Source organism: Lissotriton vulgaris, chromosome 7 (assembly GCF_964263255.1).
Source record: "Lissotriton vulgaris chromosome 7, aLisVul1.2, whole genome shotgun sequence".
NCBI lineage: Eukaryota > Metazoa > Chordata > Amphibia > Caudata > Salamandridae > Lissotriton > Lissotriton vulgaris.
This window is the reverse complement of record NC_141695.1, coordinates 851,154,595-851,176,070: the sequence shown is the minus strand read 5'-3', so window position 1 is coordinate 851,176,070 and position 21,476 is coordinate 851,154,595. Positions and strand designations below refer to the sequence as shown.

Here is a 21,476-nt window from a genome sequence, read left to right as displayed (position 1 = left end):
AGTGGTGAGGGGGTGCGTACGTGAGCCCGTGAGTGGGGGGGGGGGGCGTGCTTGGGTATGTGTGTGCGCGTGACCCCGTGAGCGGGGAGGAGGGGGTGCGTGCGTGGCTGTGTGAGTGTATGTGTGTGTGTGTTTGCGCACTTCAGGTAATCTGAGGCAGGGGATGCGCACGGCGCCGGCCTGAACGTGCGCATCCACAGACACCAATCGCCGCACGTGCCCAACCCCTGTCTCAAATTCCCAGGAGACGGGCGACAATAGTTGTCAAGCTGGACGCAATGCTTCGCATTGCTTTCTCCAGCTCGACCTAACAAGTTTATTATCAGTCACTCATGTCTCCTGGAAACAGCAGATCTTGTGCATGATCACAAATGCTAGCCAATCAGCATATTTGTATTTGGGTTGGAGGCCGGCAATATTCTATGACAGGACTAACATTTCATCTGTGTGGATTGTTCTATTGCTTCCGATGTTTGGACATCCAAGAGACCAATGTGTTAAAATTAAGAATTACGGGCTCATATACTTTGAGTGACAAATACCACAATTTAAACCTGCGGGTAACAAAGCCCTTTGGTTATCCCCTTCACAATTACAGAAAAGTAGAAATACAAAAATCTTAATCCCCGATTGGTACAGATGGGATTATAAAAGAAGCATTTGCAATGCAATAGGTCTCGCATTAACACGGGTTTGAGCTATTGGTATTGTAAATGACATTGCCTTTTATTTATGTTTTAGTTCTTAAAACATAAATAAAAGGCATTGTCATTTACAATGCCAATAGCTTAAACTCGCGTAAATGCGAGACCTATTGCATTGCAAATGCTTGTTGTATGTTCCGGAAGGAATGTGTTGAGGTGTGTTGTGTCTCTTGTGCTTACAGGGAGTGGAGGGGGTCAGAAACACGGATATAGAGATACAGTAAATAAACAGACAATAACATCGGAATGGACCTGATATGGAACTGGAGCAGCCACTTGGCACAGAACTGTTTGTGAATGGTGGCGGGATGAGGCCTAAGAGGAGGCACTACCCTCAAGGCTGTAAGCAAGACCTGGGATCGCTTGGCACTGGAGCAAAGCTTGGCACTGCACTGGTGGAGACTTACTGAGGCTTAGTAACGCACATACCGCCAAGCCACACTCAACTACCTGGCCTCTAGGTATGCATAGCGCCGCTTTAGCGTTAACACACAGCAGCAAACTTGAGTGGAAAAGGAAGAGCGATGATACGTGGACTCCGAGACTTCTTGGGTGGCACTGCCTACGTAACGTTTGTTCTTGTGTTTGAGCGTCTGCCATCTATTGGAGTATTATATCTCTACTTGTACTTTGTACGCTTTTGTAACTTGCACAGGCACACGTCACTTTTTCCTCCTGTAATGTACCTTTTGCTACCTCTTGTATTTTGTTTGCTCACAATTGTCACTATTGCCTCATGTAACGTAATGTTTGCTTTCTTATTTAATTTGTTCATTTGTAATCTTCTCCTCATGTATTATTACTGTTCCTATTGTGAAGCGCTCTGACACCTTCGGGAAAAGTCTGTGCTATATAAAAATGCATTAAATAAATAAATAAAAACTCGTACCCTAGTTACTTAGTATGTACAATCCCAACTGCCCACCCCTTATCCCTGTGATGAGCAGGCCAGCGGGTGAATGAAGCACAGGGCCTGCTTCGAGTCGGCAGAGTAGAACCCTCTATGATGCACGCGCTGCTCTCAGGCTTGGCTGCTCTCGGACCCTCTCCAGAAGGAGCCGGACGGTGCGAGCACAGATGAAGTGCGGACACATTAATCCCAATCATCAAACAATAGCACGAGCGAGAAATGCCAGCGGTAAACACGAGTGTTGAATTAGCATTCATTTTTAAATGAGATGGGTGCAGTTTAATATCCGATTTCTTCATAACGATAATGAGCTGACCTTATTCGGAGGCAGATGTGACTGCCGTCTGCTGGCTTGAATCTATTAATATGTGCCGACACGAATACATCCCTCCACCGTCTATAAAAACAAGACGTGCGTGCACACTGACAAAAACGAAACCTATCGTGGGGCGGGACTTCCGTCTTGTGAAGCCCGCGCCCACGGATTGCCTGGCCAGAGGAGCAGTGGTGACGCGGGGCTCCCATGCCAGAGGGAGAGCCTAGCGGAGGCTGCAGATGTCCGGAGTGGCGGTAAGTGGGCCTTAGTTGTAGGGGGGAGGCTGGGGGGGGGGGGGGTTTGGGGGGTCTTGGTGCGCTTGTGTGTGTGTGCGCGTGCGTGTATGTACGCTCGTGTGTGTGTCTCTGTGTGTGCGTATGCGTGCAAGGGGAGGTGTGGCTGTGTGTGTGTTGGAGCTTCCCAGGAGACAGGAGATGGCCACAGTGTGAGCGCGCGCAGCCTGCTACGATCAGATTTTTGGATGCGCGTGGCCAGCTCTTGTCTCCTGGAAAGCTGAGTCGCAGACAATAGGTCTCTGGCGAGAAAGCGCTTTGCGCTGTAAACGCCACGAGACCAAAAAAACAAGACTACTCAATAAATCACTGAGTTGAGGATGTGTGACTGACAATACACCTTCAGAGGCCATCAGATGATGAAGCTGAGAGAAGCGAGTAAAAAAAAAAAAAACATATCCTGAGCGCCTCCACTCTCATGATACTGTGCAGAACTGATGGGCACTGAGAGATCAAGTCTACATCAGACAATGGTCTGAATAAAGAAGTCTTCTAGCTATAACGCAAAATGCAGGTGTTTTCTTTTTAACTTCCTCAGGATAACTTCACGTCCCATCATTAAATGTCACAATGATGACGTATAAGTGAATCTAACTGATTAAAGCAGTAACAATGTTGCCTGGGAATCAAAGTAATCCGTGAGTGGCAAGAAGACAGCTTGTTCTTTCAATTTATTTAGTGTGTCAGGCTAGAGCAATCATATTTCTCTTTCTAGACAAGCAGCACCTCTTCCCGCACAATTAACAACCCCTACATAGAGCGAATACATTTTCTTTTACAGCATTTACAGCAATTGCCCTGAATAATCATGGGGAGAGTTGCAGAAATGATCTCAAGACAATATAAATGAAGACTGAAATGTTCTTCCACAAGATATTTTCAAAAGAAACCAATTTATGGTCCTGAAGACCATCAAATGCAGCTGGTTTATGGGAGGACGTGTGCAGGACTAAACTAGGAAGATCTTTACAAGGGAGCAACCAGTTTCCACTAAATGGTGCCTTTTCTGCTTCATAAAGGCCACTGCATCATTCTGAATCAGACTAACATCTAAGTTTGTAACTCAAACCCTCTGAAAAGTTATCAAAATGCCTATCCACTGCATGGACATTTTTCCAAATCCCTAAGCTTGACAAAGCATCAGACGCCAAGACACAGGAATATTTACAGCTGAGAAGGGGAAACCAACTGCCCTGCTTATAAGAAAATAAACAAGTTGTAGGCTTTTGATACGATCTAAAGGTGATTAGTACTGTGGAGCAGAGCACCTACAAGCACTACAAATAATACATCAGAGGCCAAGATGCGTCTTTCATTCAAGTAACTGAAATAATTTGTCTGACCTAGCATTCTGTACTGCATCCTAAAACTACCAGATCTATGGTCAGGTGACTGCTCTCTTGAATGAACACAAGCAGACTTTGAATCTCTTGTGGCGTGACACTGGGCTCATGCTAACCAGGTCCCCAGTGCCAGATGTCTTTCCCAAAACGGTACAAGTATGCCCCACATTGGCAATTCCAAGAGCACCCCCTGTAAGTCCCTAGTACATGGTACCCCTGGTACCTAGGTTAGGGAGGCTAAAGAGGGTCCTTGATGGCTGAAGCATGTATTGTGCCACCCTAAGGGGCCCCCACCAAACCTATACAGGATACCACTGCAGGCTGCAGTGGCATCCTATATAGGTTTGGTGAGGGGTCTTATAACCATCACTTTTGTCTTGGTGCAGACAAAAGTAAAAACACAAAATGGCACACATCCCTGTGTGCCATGCCCCCAGACACTGCATGCAGTACAGGTAAGTCACCCCTACAGCAGGCCTTACAGCCTAAGGTAAGGTGCAATATACTACATGTGCGGACATATCTGCATACGCAGTTAGGCCCCTATACTGGTTAGTTCCATTGCTGCCATTACAAGGGATCAGGCAAGCCATTTTAAATACATGTGCAGGACACAGGTGAAAATGAGTTCCTCAGCTACATGAAGGCTTCACTGAAGACAGGGATGTTTGGTATCAAACATCTCATATTAATAAGCTCAAAATGATTCCAGGGATGGATTTATTAATGCAGGCACCCAGAGGGCAACTTTGAGGTGCCCCCTGAAAACCTAACAAATACTAGTGTATTTTCCACAGACTGGTTAGTTTTCCTATGATTAATAATTGGACGCATGATCTACCTCCTTGCCCCTGTGATTATATTTCACCTCCGAGTACTATCCATGTCCTCCTGTTTTGTAAATTTTATGATGCAACAAGGAAAAATGTTTTACTCCCATTATTAAGAGAAATAGGACATCGACAGTGTCGTTTGGCGATGCTTAATATTCAATGTCTTGACAACCACCTGTGTAGCAACAATAACATTATATTTAAAAGAAGTGATGCGCACCAGGAAAAGTATGGACATTTAAAAGCACTGTAAAAACACTTTACATTTAAATTTTTACTTCTGAGCTTCAACCCCTTGAACTGATTGATGAATTTCTGAACTATAATTATGTATTTTAATGATGTAATTAATGTATTTTTATCTGTACTTTTATGATTGCTTCTAAACAATCGAAATAAAGATAATTTTGATTTGATTTGATTTACTAGTGTGTTAGCTGACTGGTTTTTAGCCACCCTGCCACCTCAAACTAGTTTCTGACCCCCAAGGGTGAGGGCCTTTGCTCTCAGGCGGTTAGAAATAAAAGCCTGCTCGGGCAGAGGGTGTTTACACCCCCCTCCCACAGATCACCTGCAAATTAGAATTTCAAGGCAGGGAGCTTTAAAGAGCCCACTGCCTTTGGTATGCAAATCTGGCTTTCATCAAGAGAGGATGCAAACACCCTTGACCAGGGCCCATTTGGCGCCTGAACAAGGCAGGAATATTAGTAGTCAGATAGGTGTGTTAACCTTTAGGCTAGTTCCACCCCTAAGGTGAGCTACCTGACGTGAAGACGAAATTTCAGAGTCTGCCATCTTGGTGATGGCAAACTCAGGAATTCTGGGACAGGTTTATGCCCATTTGCCGCGGGAAGTGGTCATATAGGGGGCGTAGTGACCTCAGGGGTAGATAGCCCATTGGCTACTACCCTACACTCTACTATCACCCCTAAATTCAGTATTTAGGAGAGTCCCTGGCACCAGGAAATCAGATGCTGCTGACCAAAAGAAGAAGAAGGACCAAGGAGCTGCGAAAAGCAAGAACAGAAGAAACAGCAACTGACCTGGCACCAACCTTGCCGGCCTGTTCACCAATTCGACAATTGTGTCAAATGTGTCTCATCCTGCAAGCTGCTGATCCTCCAAAGCCTGGGAGGACTTCCAGCACTTCTCCAAATACTCAGGAATTCCATTGGAGACGCGGATTTGCTCCCCTGCATCCTGCAGGTACCAAGAAAAGAACTGTGAGGCTCCAAGACCATGAAAACCTAACGCTGGAATGCAACACTGCACCAAGCAGTCTAGATTGAGTTGAAGTGGGCCAACAGTGCCGTTTTCCCCAGACCCTCCACACTCGCAGCACATCTTGGGTTGCCCCACTGTGGACTTCTCGACGTCGCCTGCACCCTCTGTTTGCAGATCCCCTATACAGCGCCTGCACCCGGTGAGAAAAACCCAATGCCAAAGGACACCTCTGCACCAGTCGACCCTGGCCTGGATCAAAGGTGTCCCCATGTCCCTAAGCATTGCAAGGTCTGAGCCCCCGTCCCCTGTTGGTTGAGACCAGACTGGCCTCCCGGTTCAAATCTGCAGCCTTTTTTCACAAAGATCAATCCCCATAGATCAACATTGGGTACCCTATGCTGTACTGCATTACTGCACCCAGCCGCCCTAGTGCCGCTGGTGGTGACCTGTTGGTGCTGCCTTGGACCTCGCCTCATACTCACCATAAGTCCAGGAGACTGGTCTCATAAGTCGCTGTACTCTACCTGCATGTCGTACTTGATTTTCCTCCCATAGGTTAACACTGCAGCACTGAAAATTGCAATAAGTTTAGACTTTTTTAAACCTGAGAGAGGAGAGAGAGAGAGAGAGAGAGAGAGAGAGAGAGAGAGAGAGAGAGAGAGAGAGTGTGTGTGTGTGTGTGTGTGTGTGTGTGTGTGTGTGTGTGTGTTGTGTGTGTGTGTGTGTGTGTGTGTGTGTGTGTGTGTGTGTGTGTGTGTGTGTGTGTGTGTGTGTGTGTGTGTGTGTGTGTGTGTGTGTGTGTGTGTGTGTGTGTGTGTGTGTGTGTGTGTGTGTGTGTGTGTGTGTGTGTGTGTGTGTGTGTGTGTGTGTGTGTGTGTGTGTGTGTGTGTGTGTGTGTGTATATATATATATATATATATATATATATATATGGATCTCCTTATTGAGTTCGTCATTTATTGGCAGTGTGTGTATTTTACAGAAGTCTAACACTTCTCTCTGATAAGCCTAAGGCTGCTCTACCACACTACTCCTAGAAGAGCACCTTAGGATTGCTACAGCAAGCCCATGTCCACTAGTAGGGAATACCTGGACTCTTTGCATGATATACCTTTTTTCGGTAGCTCGTATAACGAGCCAGCTTCCTACAGTACTTATGTGTAGGTTTGAGCCAAACATACGTTTTGCTGCGATTCCAAAGAAAAGGTCCTTTTAATGCACAGCCTATCAAACAGGGTTTTTGTGGGGTTCTAAAGTCAAACTTTGTAGGATTCAAAGGGGAAGATTCCAAAGCCAACACAGCAGTAAAATAGGAATTTCTGGTATAAGTGACTTTTATTGGAAATAGGTCTTTCAACAAGCAAAGCTATTTTGAGTGACTGCCAATTTGTGCCTTGTTCTTACTATCGAACCATGATGATCACAAAATGGACTGTAGACAGTGTACATGCAGTGATGTGGACTAATCTCTTGTGTGCATCCTTACTATGAAATATGATCGTGATTTGCCTAATGCTATGTTACTTGCTAAATGTAGAATTATAACATGTACCTGCATCTCAAATATGATATTACAGGATTGCTAGCTTTTTATGTTGAAAATTAAATAAAATGCTACAAAAATATGTTTTATGCTTTGCTTACATAGCTCACACATCAGACTGGCATAGTTAAGCAGATACACATATCCACTTCCGTGGCAGCTCCAGCCTCTTACATTCTTGCTTCTTGAATTTATCCATGTATGGCTTTACATTTCATATTAAATTCATAAATTCTACTGTGCGAGACTCTGTTCTATAGAAAAGTGTATTGTGTTTGGCCTGCAACAAAATACAGTTAGAAGCTTGGCGACTAAGCTCAAATACACGTGAACCAGGATTTCATTTAGCGACGTAGCTGAAGTAGATTTAAAGTTCCTCTTAGGCACTAGGTTTTAAAAGGAGGGGAGGAAAGATCAACCCCTGTAAGCACATCTGTCAGGCAAAGGATAAACCCTAATATATAACTCTCCAACAGAAAACGTTCCCTATTAGGATCTTTGTAGTACCTGCCCTGCAGAAGCCACTCCTCGTATAGCCCCAGAACATTAATAGTATCCCTAGGGAAGCTGTGCAATAACCGTAAGGTAAAAAAAAAAAAAATCTTAGCACAGTTGTCAAAAAAGGCCATTTACACCCAAACACTTTCTGATAATTTCACACTAAGGACCATTTTGCTATTTGCAGCATACATAAGCCCTCTGTCATACAATTAAGTACATTAATGCCAAGGACCTGCCAGCCTATCCAAACCCGCTGCCGCCTCCTGTTAGGAGATCACTTTCGCACACTAAGGAAGGCACACATTTACCCAAATTAACACATTTTTTTAAAGAAGCCCTGCATCGTCAGCACCCAGCCTTACTTTATGAAAGTGCTAATTACAAGGATTAAGACTCTTGCCGCAAAACCGAATTTAAATAACATCATGGAAAAAAGCACTGAAAAGCCTAATGAAATGCACCTTAAATGTAGCCAGGCTACATTCAGCCTGCACTCGTCTGGGTCTACGTCCATATTTAGCACAGTGGCTTGGCTTCAGACACAGACTGCGGCCCCAACAAGCACACTCGAGCAGGGCAGAATGTCTACTACATATCTACAGTATGTGCACGCGCGCACGGACAGGTATATGCAGACAGCACAAGAGCATGCACACATACAGCTACTATCATGCCATGTTCTGCTCAACCTCATTCAGCACCGCCAGGCCCATATAGGCTGTCTCGACAGGTCGCACACAAAAGCCTTCCTCATTCACACACTCATCAGCCAGGCTCCAGTGCAGACAGGGCTCTGGGAGCGTCTCGAAAGCCACGCGCGTTTAGGAGTTGGAGATTCCTGTATAATTAAAGGCCTCCTCTCAGTGTCCCCAGGAGGCCCAGTTCTGTGCATATTTTAATAGAAAGCCTGGGCTGGAGCGGCGTGGGCTCTGTTTGCAACGAGCTCAGAAAGTTCTTGACTGTGCTAATTAATACTCTGGGGCACACTGCCTGGCATCTTCAAGGCTCTCGAGGAGCAGCCGCTTCCTAACACGAACATCCAGACTCCTGGGGCTCGTATCGGTGACTGACAACCCCAGGCCACGCAGCCAGCTCCCACTGGCGGGAAGGAACTCCTGCTCACCTACAAAGTGGTAGTTTTCCAAAGAGCGCAAGTCGTAGATGTGCTCCCGGGCGCTGGTCACCACACGCTCGGAGCCGTTCCTGATGAGGTAAGCCAAAAGCAGCAGAGACTGGAAGAGAAGAGGGCGTGGGGAGAGAGCATGAGAAGCAGTACACAACAGCAGGAGGTCTGAACAAACAGCATTAACAACAGCGCAGAGAGGCGCTCACTGGCACATACCACCCCCACATAAAGCTGTTCCGTCCGGCACTCATTCTTTCAGGCTACGCTTTAAGGGAGATTGGCTACAGCCATAGGGGCCACTGGTCGCTCTACGGCTTGGTTCAGGTGCAGGAAAGCACAACCGAATGACTAACTATGCCCCCGCCACCCCCTCAATATGAGATTTTACTTTAAAAAAAAAAAAAAAAATGAATAGACTGCCACTGCAATATTTCATTCTTCCTTAGAAATTTCTCCTTGCGGATCCTTTTGTGGAACCCCCCCCCCCCCCCCCCCACGTTTCCTTATTTCCTGCCAGCGTGCTGCCTCATGAGAAATAATCCTAAAACACAGTGGGCAGCTCTGCTCATAACACATTGTTCAATCGTACCGAGGGCAAGGCAGCTTGTGACAATTCCGCCATGTCCCTTCACAAATTTGTTACAAACAAAACAGATTATCTTTTACACAGCCAGTTGTTGAAGTAATACTCCAAAGCGGCTGGAGTGTTGGGGTCAGAGCACTAGGCTGCTAACTGCTGAAGCCAAACAACGGGTGGTGGTGTAGGGAGAAGACTCTTTCCCAGCCCGATGACAACCAACTCTAGAAAGGCTTCAGAACTCCAGCACCGCGTGGGCTTGGGCATGAAATATTCATGGTTACTAGGCCCCAGGGAGAACAATTAGAGCCCAGATAGTAGACACTTTCTTCCCTCCGAGTCGGTTCATGGCGTTCGAGCAGCAGACCTGGCGAATGCATTAAACATTCAACTCAACAAGGGGGTATGCCTTTCCACAAACACGTACTATCCTGTGGGTAAGTTTAATAAAGTAGCAACAATCCCCACTCCTAGTGAAGCCGGCCGATCAGCTCCACAACAACAACCCTTTTCAACACTGACGGCAGCAAGTTCGAGCTATTTTTTTCCAAGGCAAGGTACATAGTTGGTGCTTTTAAATACAAATGTGCAAAAGAACATGGATTCAGTGTTTATACGACAGCAGCACGAGCAGCTACCCCTTTACCTAAAGACCAGCTCAAATGAAGCAGGATAACCTATTTCCGGACGAAAGTTATATTTTATTGCACAAAGATTAAGTTTACATGTACTGAAAATTTTCAAACTGAAAGAAAGAAAATGAGAAACCCTACTTAAAGAAAAAAACAATTTCAGTCGCATTAAAATAAAAGAAACTTTTTTGTCAAACAAACTAAAATAAGCCCACAGCTTATGTTTTTCACCCCTGAGAAGAACGTTTTACATATATCAGCCCGTGTACTAGTTGCCCAACTATCAAAATCTACCACAGAGACTATCTCAAGTATGTGAAATTCAACGGTTACCACCCTAAACTGAACACAGGTGGAAGTGCTGAGAATAAAATAAGACTATCTCAGACTCTCATTCAGCCTTTCTCCATTCCACCTGCTTAGCTAACAGGTTTAAACGTAACCACTACATCCCTCAACCCATTTTCTATCTCATCCTCGAGTTTATTATCAAGTGTGCTATTTACAATTAGGAACTTCCATACTCTCGCTACCTAGAAGCATTTTTCAAAGCCAACAGTTAAATTAGTTCACAAATGCCGAGCAGTGTCATGATTTTTGTTTTAGGTTGAGCACGGTGTGTGACCCGAAATGGTCTGTTGTCTCATTCTAGCACAAAAAAAACATTCTCTGAATGCAAGAAATCCACATAACCCAAGACACTGCAAGTCAGAGCTAGATAAGAATGGCTTGTACCACCGTGGATCAAATAAAATTAGAAGCTTCATGTTTGCCAAATTGCAGTGAAGGATAAGTTACTTACCTGTAATCCTAGTTCTCTTCCAGGGGTATCCTCATCAAAGTCATAAGCACTGAATATTCCCGTCCATGTGCGGGACCCCGGAAACAATATAAAAAGATATATGTAAAAACACATATATCCAATACTACATATATGTACGTATATATATTATTTTTCTCACACCAATGCAGCCCCAAAGAAGAGGCTAAACCAATGTAAAACCTTGTACATGTACTGCAATTATGAAGGAAACAAAGAACACATTAAATCAAATAACCTTTGAATTTTGTATTTTAATGAGCAAAACCACTCATCATTCCTGAAAATTGCTCATAAAAGACATTGTTAGCCTCAAGCTGCATTGAAAAGCAATAACATAGAAAATGAAAGCATTTTCAACCACAAAACTGGCACTGTGCCTTTAAGGCAGCCCTGAGCTCCAGGCTTCCCATCATGCCTCAGGGGTGACAGTTCGGTCAGTTGTTCTTTGCATAACCCTGATGTCAGGGCTTAAATACAAATATAGAAATCGTAAAGCTCTCATTTACCTGGGGAGGCGAGTGGGTTGCTTATGACTTTGATGAGGATACCCCTGGAAGAGAACTAGGATTACAGGTAAGTAACTTATCCTTCTCTTCCAGGGGATCCTCATCAATAGTCATAAGCACGGAATAGAATAGCAAGCCCAACAACCACCTGCAGGTAAATGAGAAGAACATCTTCTATCTTATAAGACCCAACATCACAGCCTAGACTGGCTGCTAAACAGACTCCGCAAGGAGGCCTGGCCTACTTGGGTATCTGCTCTCGTGTCAGATTCAAGACAATAATGTCTGGTAAATGTATGGACGGACCGCCAGGTCGCCGCCTTACAGATCTCAGACATGGGCACATTATTGAGAAAAGCCGCAGTCGCAGCTCTTCCTCTGGTGGAATGCGCTTGGGGAGAAAACCCCAGGGGTTTTTGTGCTAGCTGATAAGCAAGCTTGATACAAGAAACGATCCACCTAGAAATGGAACGTTTGGAGGCAGCATGGCCTGACCTGATCGATCCATAATTTACGAAAAGATGATCAGAAAGACGTATCACTTTAGACCTTTCAAGATAGAATTTTAACACCCTTCTCAGGTCTAAGGAATGCAGAGCCCTCTCAGCTGAAGTAGAGGGATTAGGAAAAAAAGTGGGCAGAGAGATGGTTTGATTTACATGAAAATCTGACACCACTTTAGGCAGAAAAGATGGATGCGTCCGCAGCACCACCCTATTAAAATGGAACACCGTATAGGGTTCTGATGCACAGAGGCCATGAATCTCGCTCACTCTGCGAGCTGACGTGATAGCCACCAAAAAAGCTGCTTTCCACGAAAGATGTTGTAAAGTAGCTTTGTGAATGGGTTCAAAAGGAGGACCCATTAACTTTGATAGCACCAGGTTCAACTCCCTGGGTGGAGAAGGAGGACGCACTGGAGGGTATTATTTTTTCAACCCCTGCAGGAAGTCCTTGACAGATGTTAACTGGAAGAAAGAGGTTATGGCCGCTAGGTGCACCTTGATGGAATTAAATTTTAAACCTGCTTTCGCTAGAAACAAATAAGGAAGAACTGCTTCTTCTTGACATTTGATTGGATCATGATTTTTCTGAATACACCACATATAGAATCTCTTCCACTTGCATGCATACGAATGTCTGGTGGAAGGACGCCTTGCCTCTTTCAGAATGAACATGCAGTCCTCTGGCAAACCTAAATAGCCGTATTGGATGACCTAAGGAACCATCCAAGGTTGGGATGGTATATCCGCCCGTTCATCTTGGACAACAGGTCCGGCCTGCATGGCAGCCTCTTGTGAGGAGTCACTGATAGGTGAAGCAGGTCCGTGTACCACCACTGCCTCGGCCAAATCGGGAGCAATCAGAATCATGGTCGTGCACGAGTGTGTTAGTTTGCTCACCACCTTCGGAATCAACAGGAGAGGTGGAAAGGCGTACACAAATTCGTTTGACCAGTTGATAAAAAGAGCATTCCCTCTCGAGCCTGGCCGGTGGAACCTGGAGGCGAAGCTTCGGCATTTGGCGTTTTGCTCGTCCGCGAACAGGTCTATGTTGGGACGACCCCAGGATTGAAATAGCTCCTCTACCACCTCGTCGTGAAGGACCCAGTCTTCTTTGTCGTCGAAATGACGGCTTAGAGAGTCTGCCCTTACGTTTTGTTCCCCTGGAAGGTGAACCGCCGTGACACACAGCCTGCGAGCCAGAAGCCAATGCCAAATCCTCTGCGCTTCCAATGACAACGTCCGGGAGCGCGTTCCTCCCTGCTTGTTTTAGTAGTACATTGTGGTGGTGTTGTCTGTCTGTACTAACACAGATGTCTCTTGGATTAAGGGGTGGAACGCACTGAGAGCTAGATGCAATGCTCTCAGCTCCAGCATATTGATATGGTAAGTACTTTCCTTGTGTGACCACTGATCTTGCACCTGCAGTGGTCCCGTGTGCGCTCCCCAGCCCAGAAGGGAGGCGTCCGTGATAAGCGTTTGCACAGGAGGAGGTTGATGGAACAGGACTCCCACCTGCATATTCTGAGCTTTTGTCCACCATGGAATAGAAGCTTGAGCTGCTTCTGAGATGATGATGTGATCGTCCCAGCGAGCCGATTGTTGGTCCCATTTGTCCTCCAGATCCTGCTGAAGAGGACGCATTCGAAGTCTGGCATTCGGGACCAGAAAGATGCAAGAGGCCATCCACCCTAGCAGGGAGGCAATCCCGCGCACTTTCTGAACCCTGTCGCGAAGAATCAGCTGACACTTCTGGGTGATTGATGACTGTCTCTCCTCCGAAGGAAACACTTTTCCTGCTTCGGAGTCTAGCATAGCTCCAAGAAAATGGATCCTCTGAGTGGGCTGAATGACTGACTTTCCGAAGTTGACATGGAGTCCTAGACTCTGGCAGAGCTGTATACAAGTCTGGAATTGCTTCCTTACGCTGACTGGGGAAGGACCTTTCACCAGCCAATCGTCCAAGTATGGGCAAACGAAGACCCCTCTGCGTTGTAGAGCAGCTGCCACCTCTGCTACACAGTTCGTGAACACCTGAGGAGCAGACTTCAACCCAAACGGCAGGACTTTGAACAGATAGTGGGAGGTCCACACCCTGAACCGAAGAAATCTTCTGTGACTGGGGTGTATTGCAACATGAAAATAAGCATCTTGAAGATCCAGCGAACACATCCAATCCCCCTTCCTGAGATGTGGATATATTTGGTGAAGCGCCAACATGCGAAATCTCTCCTTTCTGACGTGCAGATCAGCGTTCGCAGGTCCAGAATGGGTCTGTATTCTGCCTTTTGCCCATTTTTCTTTACCAGAAAATAACGGGAGTACACCCCTTTTCCCCTCTGAGCGACTGGTACTCTCGATAGCTGACTTTTCAAGTAGAGTGGCGTTTCGAGTAGAGTGGCGTCTTCCTTTTGCAGCAGGTGCAGCTGATGATTCGATGTTGACATCGGGGGAACCGGTGGAGGCAGATGATGAAACAAAGACAGTACCAACCCACCTGTCTTTTGTGATGCTTTGCCACTCTTTCAAATGATTTGCCAGGCTTCCCCCCACTGGAGTGGTCCACGGCGCTGGGGGAAGAAACGACTCATTGTTTGGATTGAGTCTTGCCGGTGTTGTTACCTTGGCGTTGATTATTTCCTCCCTTGTAATTACGCTTCCCTTTGTACTGGGACTTTTGCTGTCCCTGCTGATCTTGGCTCCTTTGCCAGTTCGGGGTTTGAGCCCGCTGCTTTGCCGAGCTCTTGTTAAAGGAGCGAAATTTCCTCTTTAACTCCTTCTCAAGACCCACCGCCTAGAGGGTCTCCAGCTCTGCCTTCATGCGCTGCATCTCTTCGTCCGCACTTGTGCCGAACAACGATGCCCCTGAAAAAGGTAAGTTCAATATACGTGCTTGGGCTTCCGGTTTCAAAGCCGTAAGTCGCAACCAAGAGAGATCGCAGTTGTGAACCGGACCAGACTATTGCCAGGACACCTTTATTAGAAAGCATCAGGCGATCTACAACGCAGAAATCCAACCAGAAAAATGCGTCCCCATAATTATTAAGACAAAATTAACTTGAAAATGTAGACCACCAGCGCTCGGCTGACGCCAGAACGGTTATAAAAGATTTGCGGCAAAAACGCAATTGGCATGCTACATTCTGATCAGGGTCCTGCGTTTAGCTCTCAAGCTTACAAAGAGGCCATGACCAGCATGGGCATCGTGTTGCGGTACTCTTCTCCTTTCCATCCTGAGGGAAATGCGGTAGTGGTAAGAAAAAACCGTGACATAAAGCAATCTATAACGTCGAGGGTTTAGGTTCGCTGATGGGTGGGTTAAACATTTAATAAGTGTCCAACGTAGTCTTAATAACATGCCAAGAAATTCTCTAGGAGGCATCAGTCCGTACGAACTATTGTTTGGTACTAGAATGATTATCCAGGATCTGGATCGTCAAACTTCAGTGGTGAAAGAAAAAACCTTTGATATCAAAGATCGTTTGGCTGTTTTACAGGACTTGAATGAAACAAGAAAGAGTCAAAGTAACATACGGTTTAAGCCAACAACCACTGAAGAACCACCTGTCCCAGCAAGACCTGTCTGGATTCCGAAGATTGGGGTTCTGGTCAGAGAAAAGATTGCAGTAAAGAAGGAATTTGGGCCTTCTTACAGAAAAGCAGTACCTGTCTTAGCTGTCAGCGGAACAAGATCAGTAGTACTACCGCCACTTGCTGGTAAAAAGGAAAACAGAATTGTTTCCATCGATCTGGTGAAACCACAAACATGTGGCCGATAATAAATAGCAGGCCCAGTGGACTACCAAGAAATAGCAGAAGACCAAACTTTGCTACAATCCAGGAGGTTCAAACTGAGAGATTAATCACATTCGATAAACCTGCAGCGAATAACAAGGGACTATGCAACAAAGCCATGGAACTTGTGCCTCTTGAAACCCAAATTGCAACAATTTGTGAAGATACACCAATCTATAACGATGTGGCATCAGAATGTACAAATGTAACAAAAGAAATTGCAAAGATCAATGGAAATCCGGAAGCAATCCCACAAATTGACAATACAGCATCTGGCTATTTTATCAACTTTGATGACTTTTCCAATGATCCAAGTGAACATGGAGACAAGCCAGCAACAAAAACTTTCAAAGAAAAAATGACCGAGCTTTTACACCAACTAAAAGAAACATATCTGATTTCACCATGGATTGAATTTTGGACTGTGTTAGGTGTACTTTTCCTCCTGCTTTGGCTCATCATGGTTTTGTGCTTGGGTAGATTCATTGATTAAAAATAAAGTACAATGGACACAGCAAGTCAGAACATCAACTTGGTCCTAAAGTCTCACAGATCCTCTCACATCGAGAAAAGAGAACTATCATGAGTAAACATCCAAGCCAACCCAATACCTGGTAGTATAGCATGGGACAGAACTGACTAGGATATATATGGCCCTATTGAGCTCTTGAAGTATCCACATCAGTTTAAGGTTTCCTTAGGTGACTTTGTGATACCAAGTTCTTTTTGTGATGATTGGGATTTTGAAAATATAAATAATATGATGTCAGATTTAGTAATGTCAGCTAAATTCACAGAACATGATTATTTACAGGGTTCATCAAATTATGAGGAATTCTACTGTTACAATCACTATGGTCATCACTATTTGCATAAATCTGCACAACCTAGAAATGTTTTTAATTCCAATCAATGGGAACATTGTCCAACTCCGCCAAAAGGCAGCTCGAAGACATTCTATGAGAAATTTCCATACTTCTCAGGGTTTAACAATAGTGATCCAGAAAAGTTTTATTTTAAAATGTTAAACAAAACAGGAATGAAAACAATGTTGACAAATACTAAATTGATTTATTCTGAAAAATGTTATGACAAAATGTCTACATTTGGTTTTGAGTTCTGGAAAAATAACATTGAAACAAAAACCATCTGGGGAACAAAAGATAGGCAGGTACAAGGTCTAGAATCATTATTCAGAGCCAGCATGATCCCAGAGCAAATTATGTTCCTGAATGATACCATTCAACAAACTACTTGTCTTGGCCTAGCTAAGATAAAAGATGTAAACAAACCGTCTATTCCGAAGCCCATACCTGATAGTAATAGCACTACGGATATGGAAATAGACGTATCCCATATTTTTCACCAAACCAGAACAAATCCTGATTGGAAAAAATGGTTGATCTGGCCCACAGACACAAACAACTGTCAAGATAGATTCCTGAACAAAAAACAGGGGTTAAAAATGACCAGGCCAGACCCAAGATATTCCCAGAGACAACATCCAGGGATAGTTAAAACATACAGTGTAGGGAAATAATGCCTGGAGTGGCTACAGAAATCCACACTGGCTTAAATTAAGCAACACTTGACTTTACTTAAAGAAGGTGCTGACTTGCGAGATTTCATAATGGGACCTCGCAAACAGCGTCAAAAATGTTTCATAGCGGCCGGTATATACGCTGCATACAACGAAGCTTGGAAAGTAATGCAAATTGAAACAGCAGAAAAAATCATAGAAATTGATCGTATAAATTTGGAAAAATAACTTTTTGTTGTGGACAATGGGTTAACGACTGTCTTCCAGAATATATTCACTGGACAGTATTGTCTCATCTGCCTTTGATATAATAGAGCAAGACTTACTAATGATACAACATGGTCAGTCCCAATTGCGTTCTATTGTACAGCTTGGCTGGACGTTGCAAAACCTACGTTCAGGCTACGTGCCATGGCGTCTAATCAACATAACGTCATTATTTTCTATCTTTAACCTTCCTGATAAACAAATCAGTTTGGCACAAAAAGGAGCAGATTATACGATTCTGAGCATTGAAAAACATGAGACATTACCATTGACAATGTCAGAGAGACCTATCATTAAATGGATAATACACGGAACAATCACAATTCCGATAACAACTTTCCAGTTTAAATATTGACAAGAATATATACCAGCAGGCCAGTATAAAAGGTTGGGTAAAGGATACATCAAATCAACCTGGGATTTACCTTACACACAAATGTTATAGTGAAGGGAAAAAGGAGGTATTCCTTAGTGGCAATAATTGTAAAAAATCACTAAGCGGTACACTTCTGTGTCAAGGTATTAACTTGCAAGGAGCTTGAGAAGGGTCTTCAAATAACCTTTCATGTCACCTGCAAGGCACTCTTGCAAAGAAGATAGAGCCATTCTTCAGACAACTTTCCAACCAAAGTTACGATTTAATAAATGACCACAGCTGTTGTGGTATGGTGCCAGGAGAATGTTATCTTGTTACTGTTACTTCCAGGGTCGTTTGCTGAATGCAAGTATTGTATCCAAACAGCAATCCAGACATGGAGGCGGCAATATGGCCTTATGTGAATATCTCTTCTATTGGAATTGATACTTTAAGCAGAATGAAGTCTATTCTTTTACAGACTACTGTGCCTCTGACGCCATCCAAAGAAACGTATGATCTGCAAGTTGCAAGGACGGCATCTGAGATACATACCCTTTTATCGACAAATTGCCTCGTGTATTTCGTAGAAATGTTAAGTCAAGTCTTAAACATGTCTGATACCAGTGGCATTGGACATGTATTTAAGACAGTTTTTTAGGGACTGTTAGCACTCTTTGAAACAGTTCTGGGCATCTTCCCGAATTTTGTCCATTCTGTCTTTGGCGGCCTACCCTTAATCTTGGGACTCGTGGCAGGAATTTTATTTTTGTTCCTTCTGCTCCGATATGGCAAGCCAATCCACAGACAAGACTCCAGCAACGATGGAAGAAACAATTCGAGCAATACGATACCGAGACCGTATCACTAAGGTCCTCGGATTGGCCCGGCTAAGATCTGAGTACAACCGGGTTTCTTTCATTCAGACCTATCTGGCAAGATTGCATCTTACCTGTGCTTCGATGGCTGCTATGCGGAGAAGAATGTGTGTTGGACGTCTGTCTTAAGCTACCATCAGCAGTACCAATGGATATTGTCGCTTTGCTTTGTCCTGTAACGACTCATGCAACGTGTTGTCCCCAGCGGCTACTTATTCTGATGACGGCATTCGTTGAGACTTCACCATTACGAGTAGGTGGCGGTGAAGTACGAGAGGAAAGCAGCACCAAACAGGTACAACCTTCTGTGAGCATTGCTGATCCAAACATCGATGATAGCAATCAAGCTCCAAACTGCACAGTTACAACATTTTCGAACTTGGTCGAACTTTCACCTGATGTTGTAGACCAATTTTTTGCGAGTCTGATATGATGTTCTCTCCTAACAACAAGAACAACCTTTAAAAACAATGATCACACAGCGTGCCCTGAACTCTGAATTCGGCATTCATTTTTTGTTAAACAATGCTACTGAAAACATTTGGGACTATTTTTTTCCTTTCCCCTGAAAGCAAAATTATATTTCTTTCACTTCATAAATATTTACAATTTTTCTGGCACATGGTACTCTGCTTAAAGTAGAACTATACTTAGAGAAGTAGTTTCTGTCCTGTAACTCCAGTTCTGTAGAAGGGGTATCTCTGTTATAGTCATAATCTAGTGAATAGTCCGCCCATGTGAGTGGACCCCGGAGCAAACAAAAATAATCTCTTAAAGTGTCAAAAAAATGCAGAACTGCACAGACACTTAAGAGAGAATTTAAGACAGATAATGCAGCCTATAACCAGGCTACACTGTCCAGTACTTCAACTAGAAGTCACCTTCCCCGACGGGGTATACACCTCGAAATACACCGAGACCGGTGAATCGCCTTCTCTACCAGCCTGGGACCATGGTGAACCTCCCACGGCATCAGGCCTCCTTCCACCTTTCTTCGACGTCGAAGAACGGCGACAAGACGGCGTGCGTCTCCTCCTCGGCGTTGAACGCCTTCGCCCCGACGGCGACCTCGTCCGCCTCGACGGCGACCTTCTGCGCCTCGACGGGGATCTTCTGCGCCTCGACGGGGATCTTCTGCGCCTCGACGGGGATCTTCTGCGCCTCGACGGGGATCTGCGCCTCGACGGCGACCTAGACGACGAGGATCTCCTCGACGATGATCGTCTCCTCTTCGCCGACGGCGAAGTCGCCTCGACGGCGAGCGCCGACGCCTGTCGACGTCGATCGCTCGACGTCGACGAGGAAAACGATGAAATAATCACCAGGGACTTTGATGGTCTTATAACATCCCTCGACGCCGACGTCATTTCGATTCCGACGATGGAGAACAGACCGTAGTCATCCCTCTCAACGCCGTAGCGGGCGCAACCGACCCAGGCGGAGAATGATGACGTTTGCTGGCCTTCCTGCCCCTGGGGAGCCCCCCAGAGGCCTCAGCATGGGCAGAGGAAGCCCCTCTAGACCCACCTTGTGCCTTCAGTCTTCTTTCTTCGAGGCCCTGAAGTCTGATCTTCTTTCTGTCCTTCAGGGTCCTGCCAGAGAAGCCTTGACAGATCACACACTCCTCTGGGACATGGGAAGATGGAAGGCAGAGGATACACACCTCATGGGGATCTGATTTGGCCTTCTTCCTGGAGCACTCCGGGCATTTATCGAATAATGCAGGCATATTCGACAAAAAACAGAGTGCAAGAACCAAGGAGAAAGGCACCAAAGTACAATAAAGCACTTAACTTTGAGAAAAGTAGTGAAAAATCACCAAAAACCCTTAAAAAGGGAGAGCTCAATGCTCCAGGGTCCTGCTTGCTGGAGCCGGAAAAAAGAACTAAAAGTAAAAGGGACCTGCAGTGCATTCTGGGATACTGTGAAGTTCTGGAAAGTTCTCTTAAAGGCACAGTATCCTGTTTTGAGCCACATAATGGCAGCCTATGGGGCTTGCCTGTCCATGTCTTCCTCTCTATCATTCCAGAGGGTTTTTGCTGCTAAGGCAAGGGAAATCTGGACAGGCTTTGCTGTTTGTGGATTTTTGGTGGAATTTCTAGTTGAAGTACTGGACAGTGTAGCCTGGTTATAGGCTGCATTATCGGTCTTAAATTCTCTCTTAAGTGTCTGTGCAGTTCTGCATTTTTTTCGACACTTTAAGAGATTATTTTTGATTGCTCCGGGGTCCACGCACATGGGCGGGACTATTCACTAGATTATGACTATACACAGAGATCCCCTACTACAGAACAGAGCTTCTATTTTTAGAGACGTTAGAGACAATATTTACCTCAGCGTCTAGCACATGTACAATATCGTATAAATATGTGATGAAGTGGTCTCGACCTGCTTTTCTGTATACAGAGCCATTTCATGTGTAATTTTCGCAATTCATTCAGCTGATATATATATGCATTTAACTGAATGATAATCCTGCTTGAAAAGCGTACAGTACCAATACTAATTTTTCGTGTATAAACCATACAACATTTCAAATGCAATTATGTATTTTGGGGTGGGTTGGAAAACACACATGCATCGTATGTCTAATATTGCTTATTATTTAGTAATGATGGACATTAATACGTGGAGTGGGTGTTGTATTTCTATCTAGGACCCTAATTCGATATTCCTGATTCATTCACTTATGTGGTTATAACTAATAATATCCTTATAAAGGCATAAGAATCATATCCATATTTAGTAATAGCCCATACAGTCCAAAACACAGCAAGGCTACTCCCATAGACTCCTAGAAAGCACAA

At 44.7% G+C, this 21,476-nt stretch overlaps 1 protein-coding gene across 1 annotated transcript in view; it reads right to left on the bottom strand.

Moving 5' to 3' along the window:
- Positions 1–21,476, bottom strand: part of CLINT1 (clathrin interactor 1) — a 656,796-nt gene that overhangs the window by 477,964 nt on the left and 157,356 nt on the right. The window contains exon 4 of the mRNA XM_086931221.1: positions 8,791–8,899. Coding sequence (XP_086787347.1) covers positions 8,791–8,899 — 109 coding nt within the window. The remainder of the gene's footprint in view (positions 1–8,790; positions 8,900–21,476) is intronic.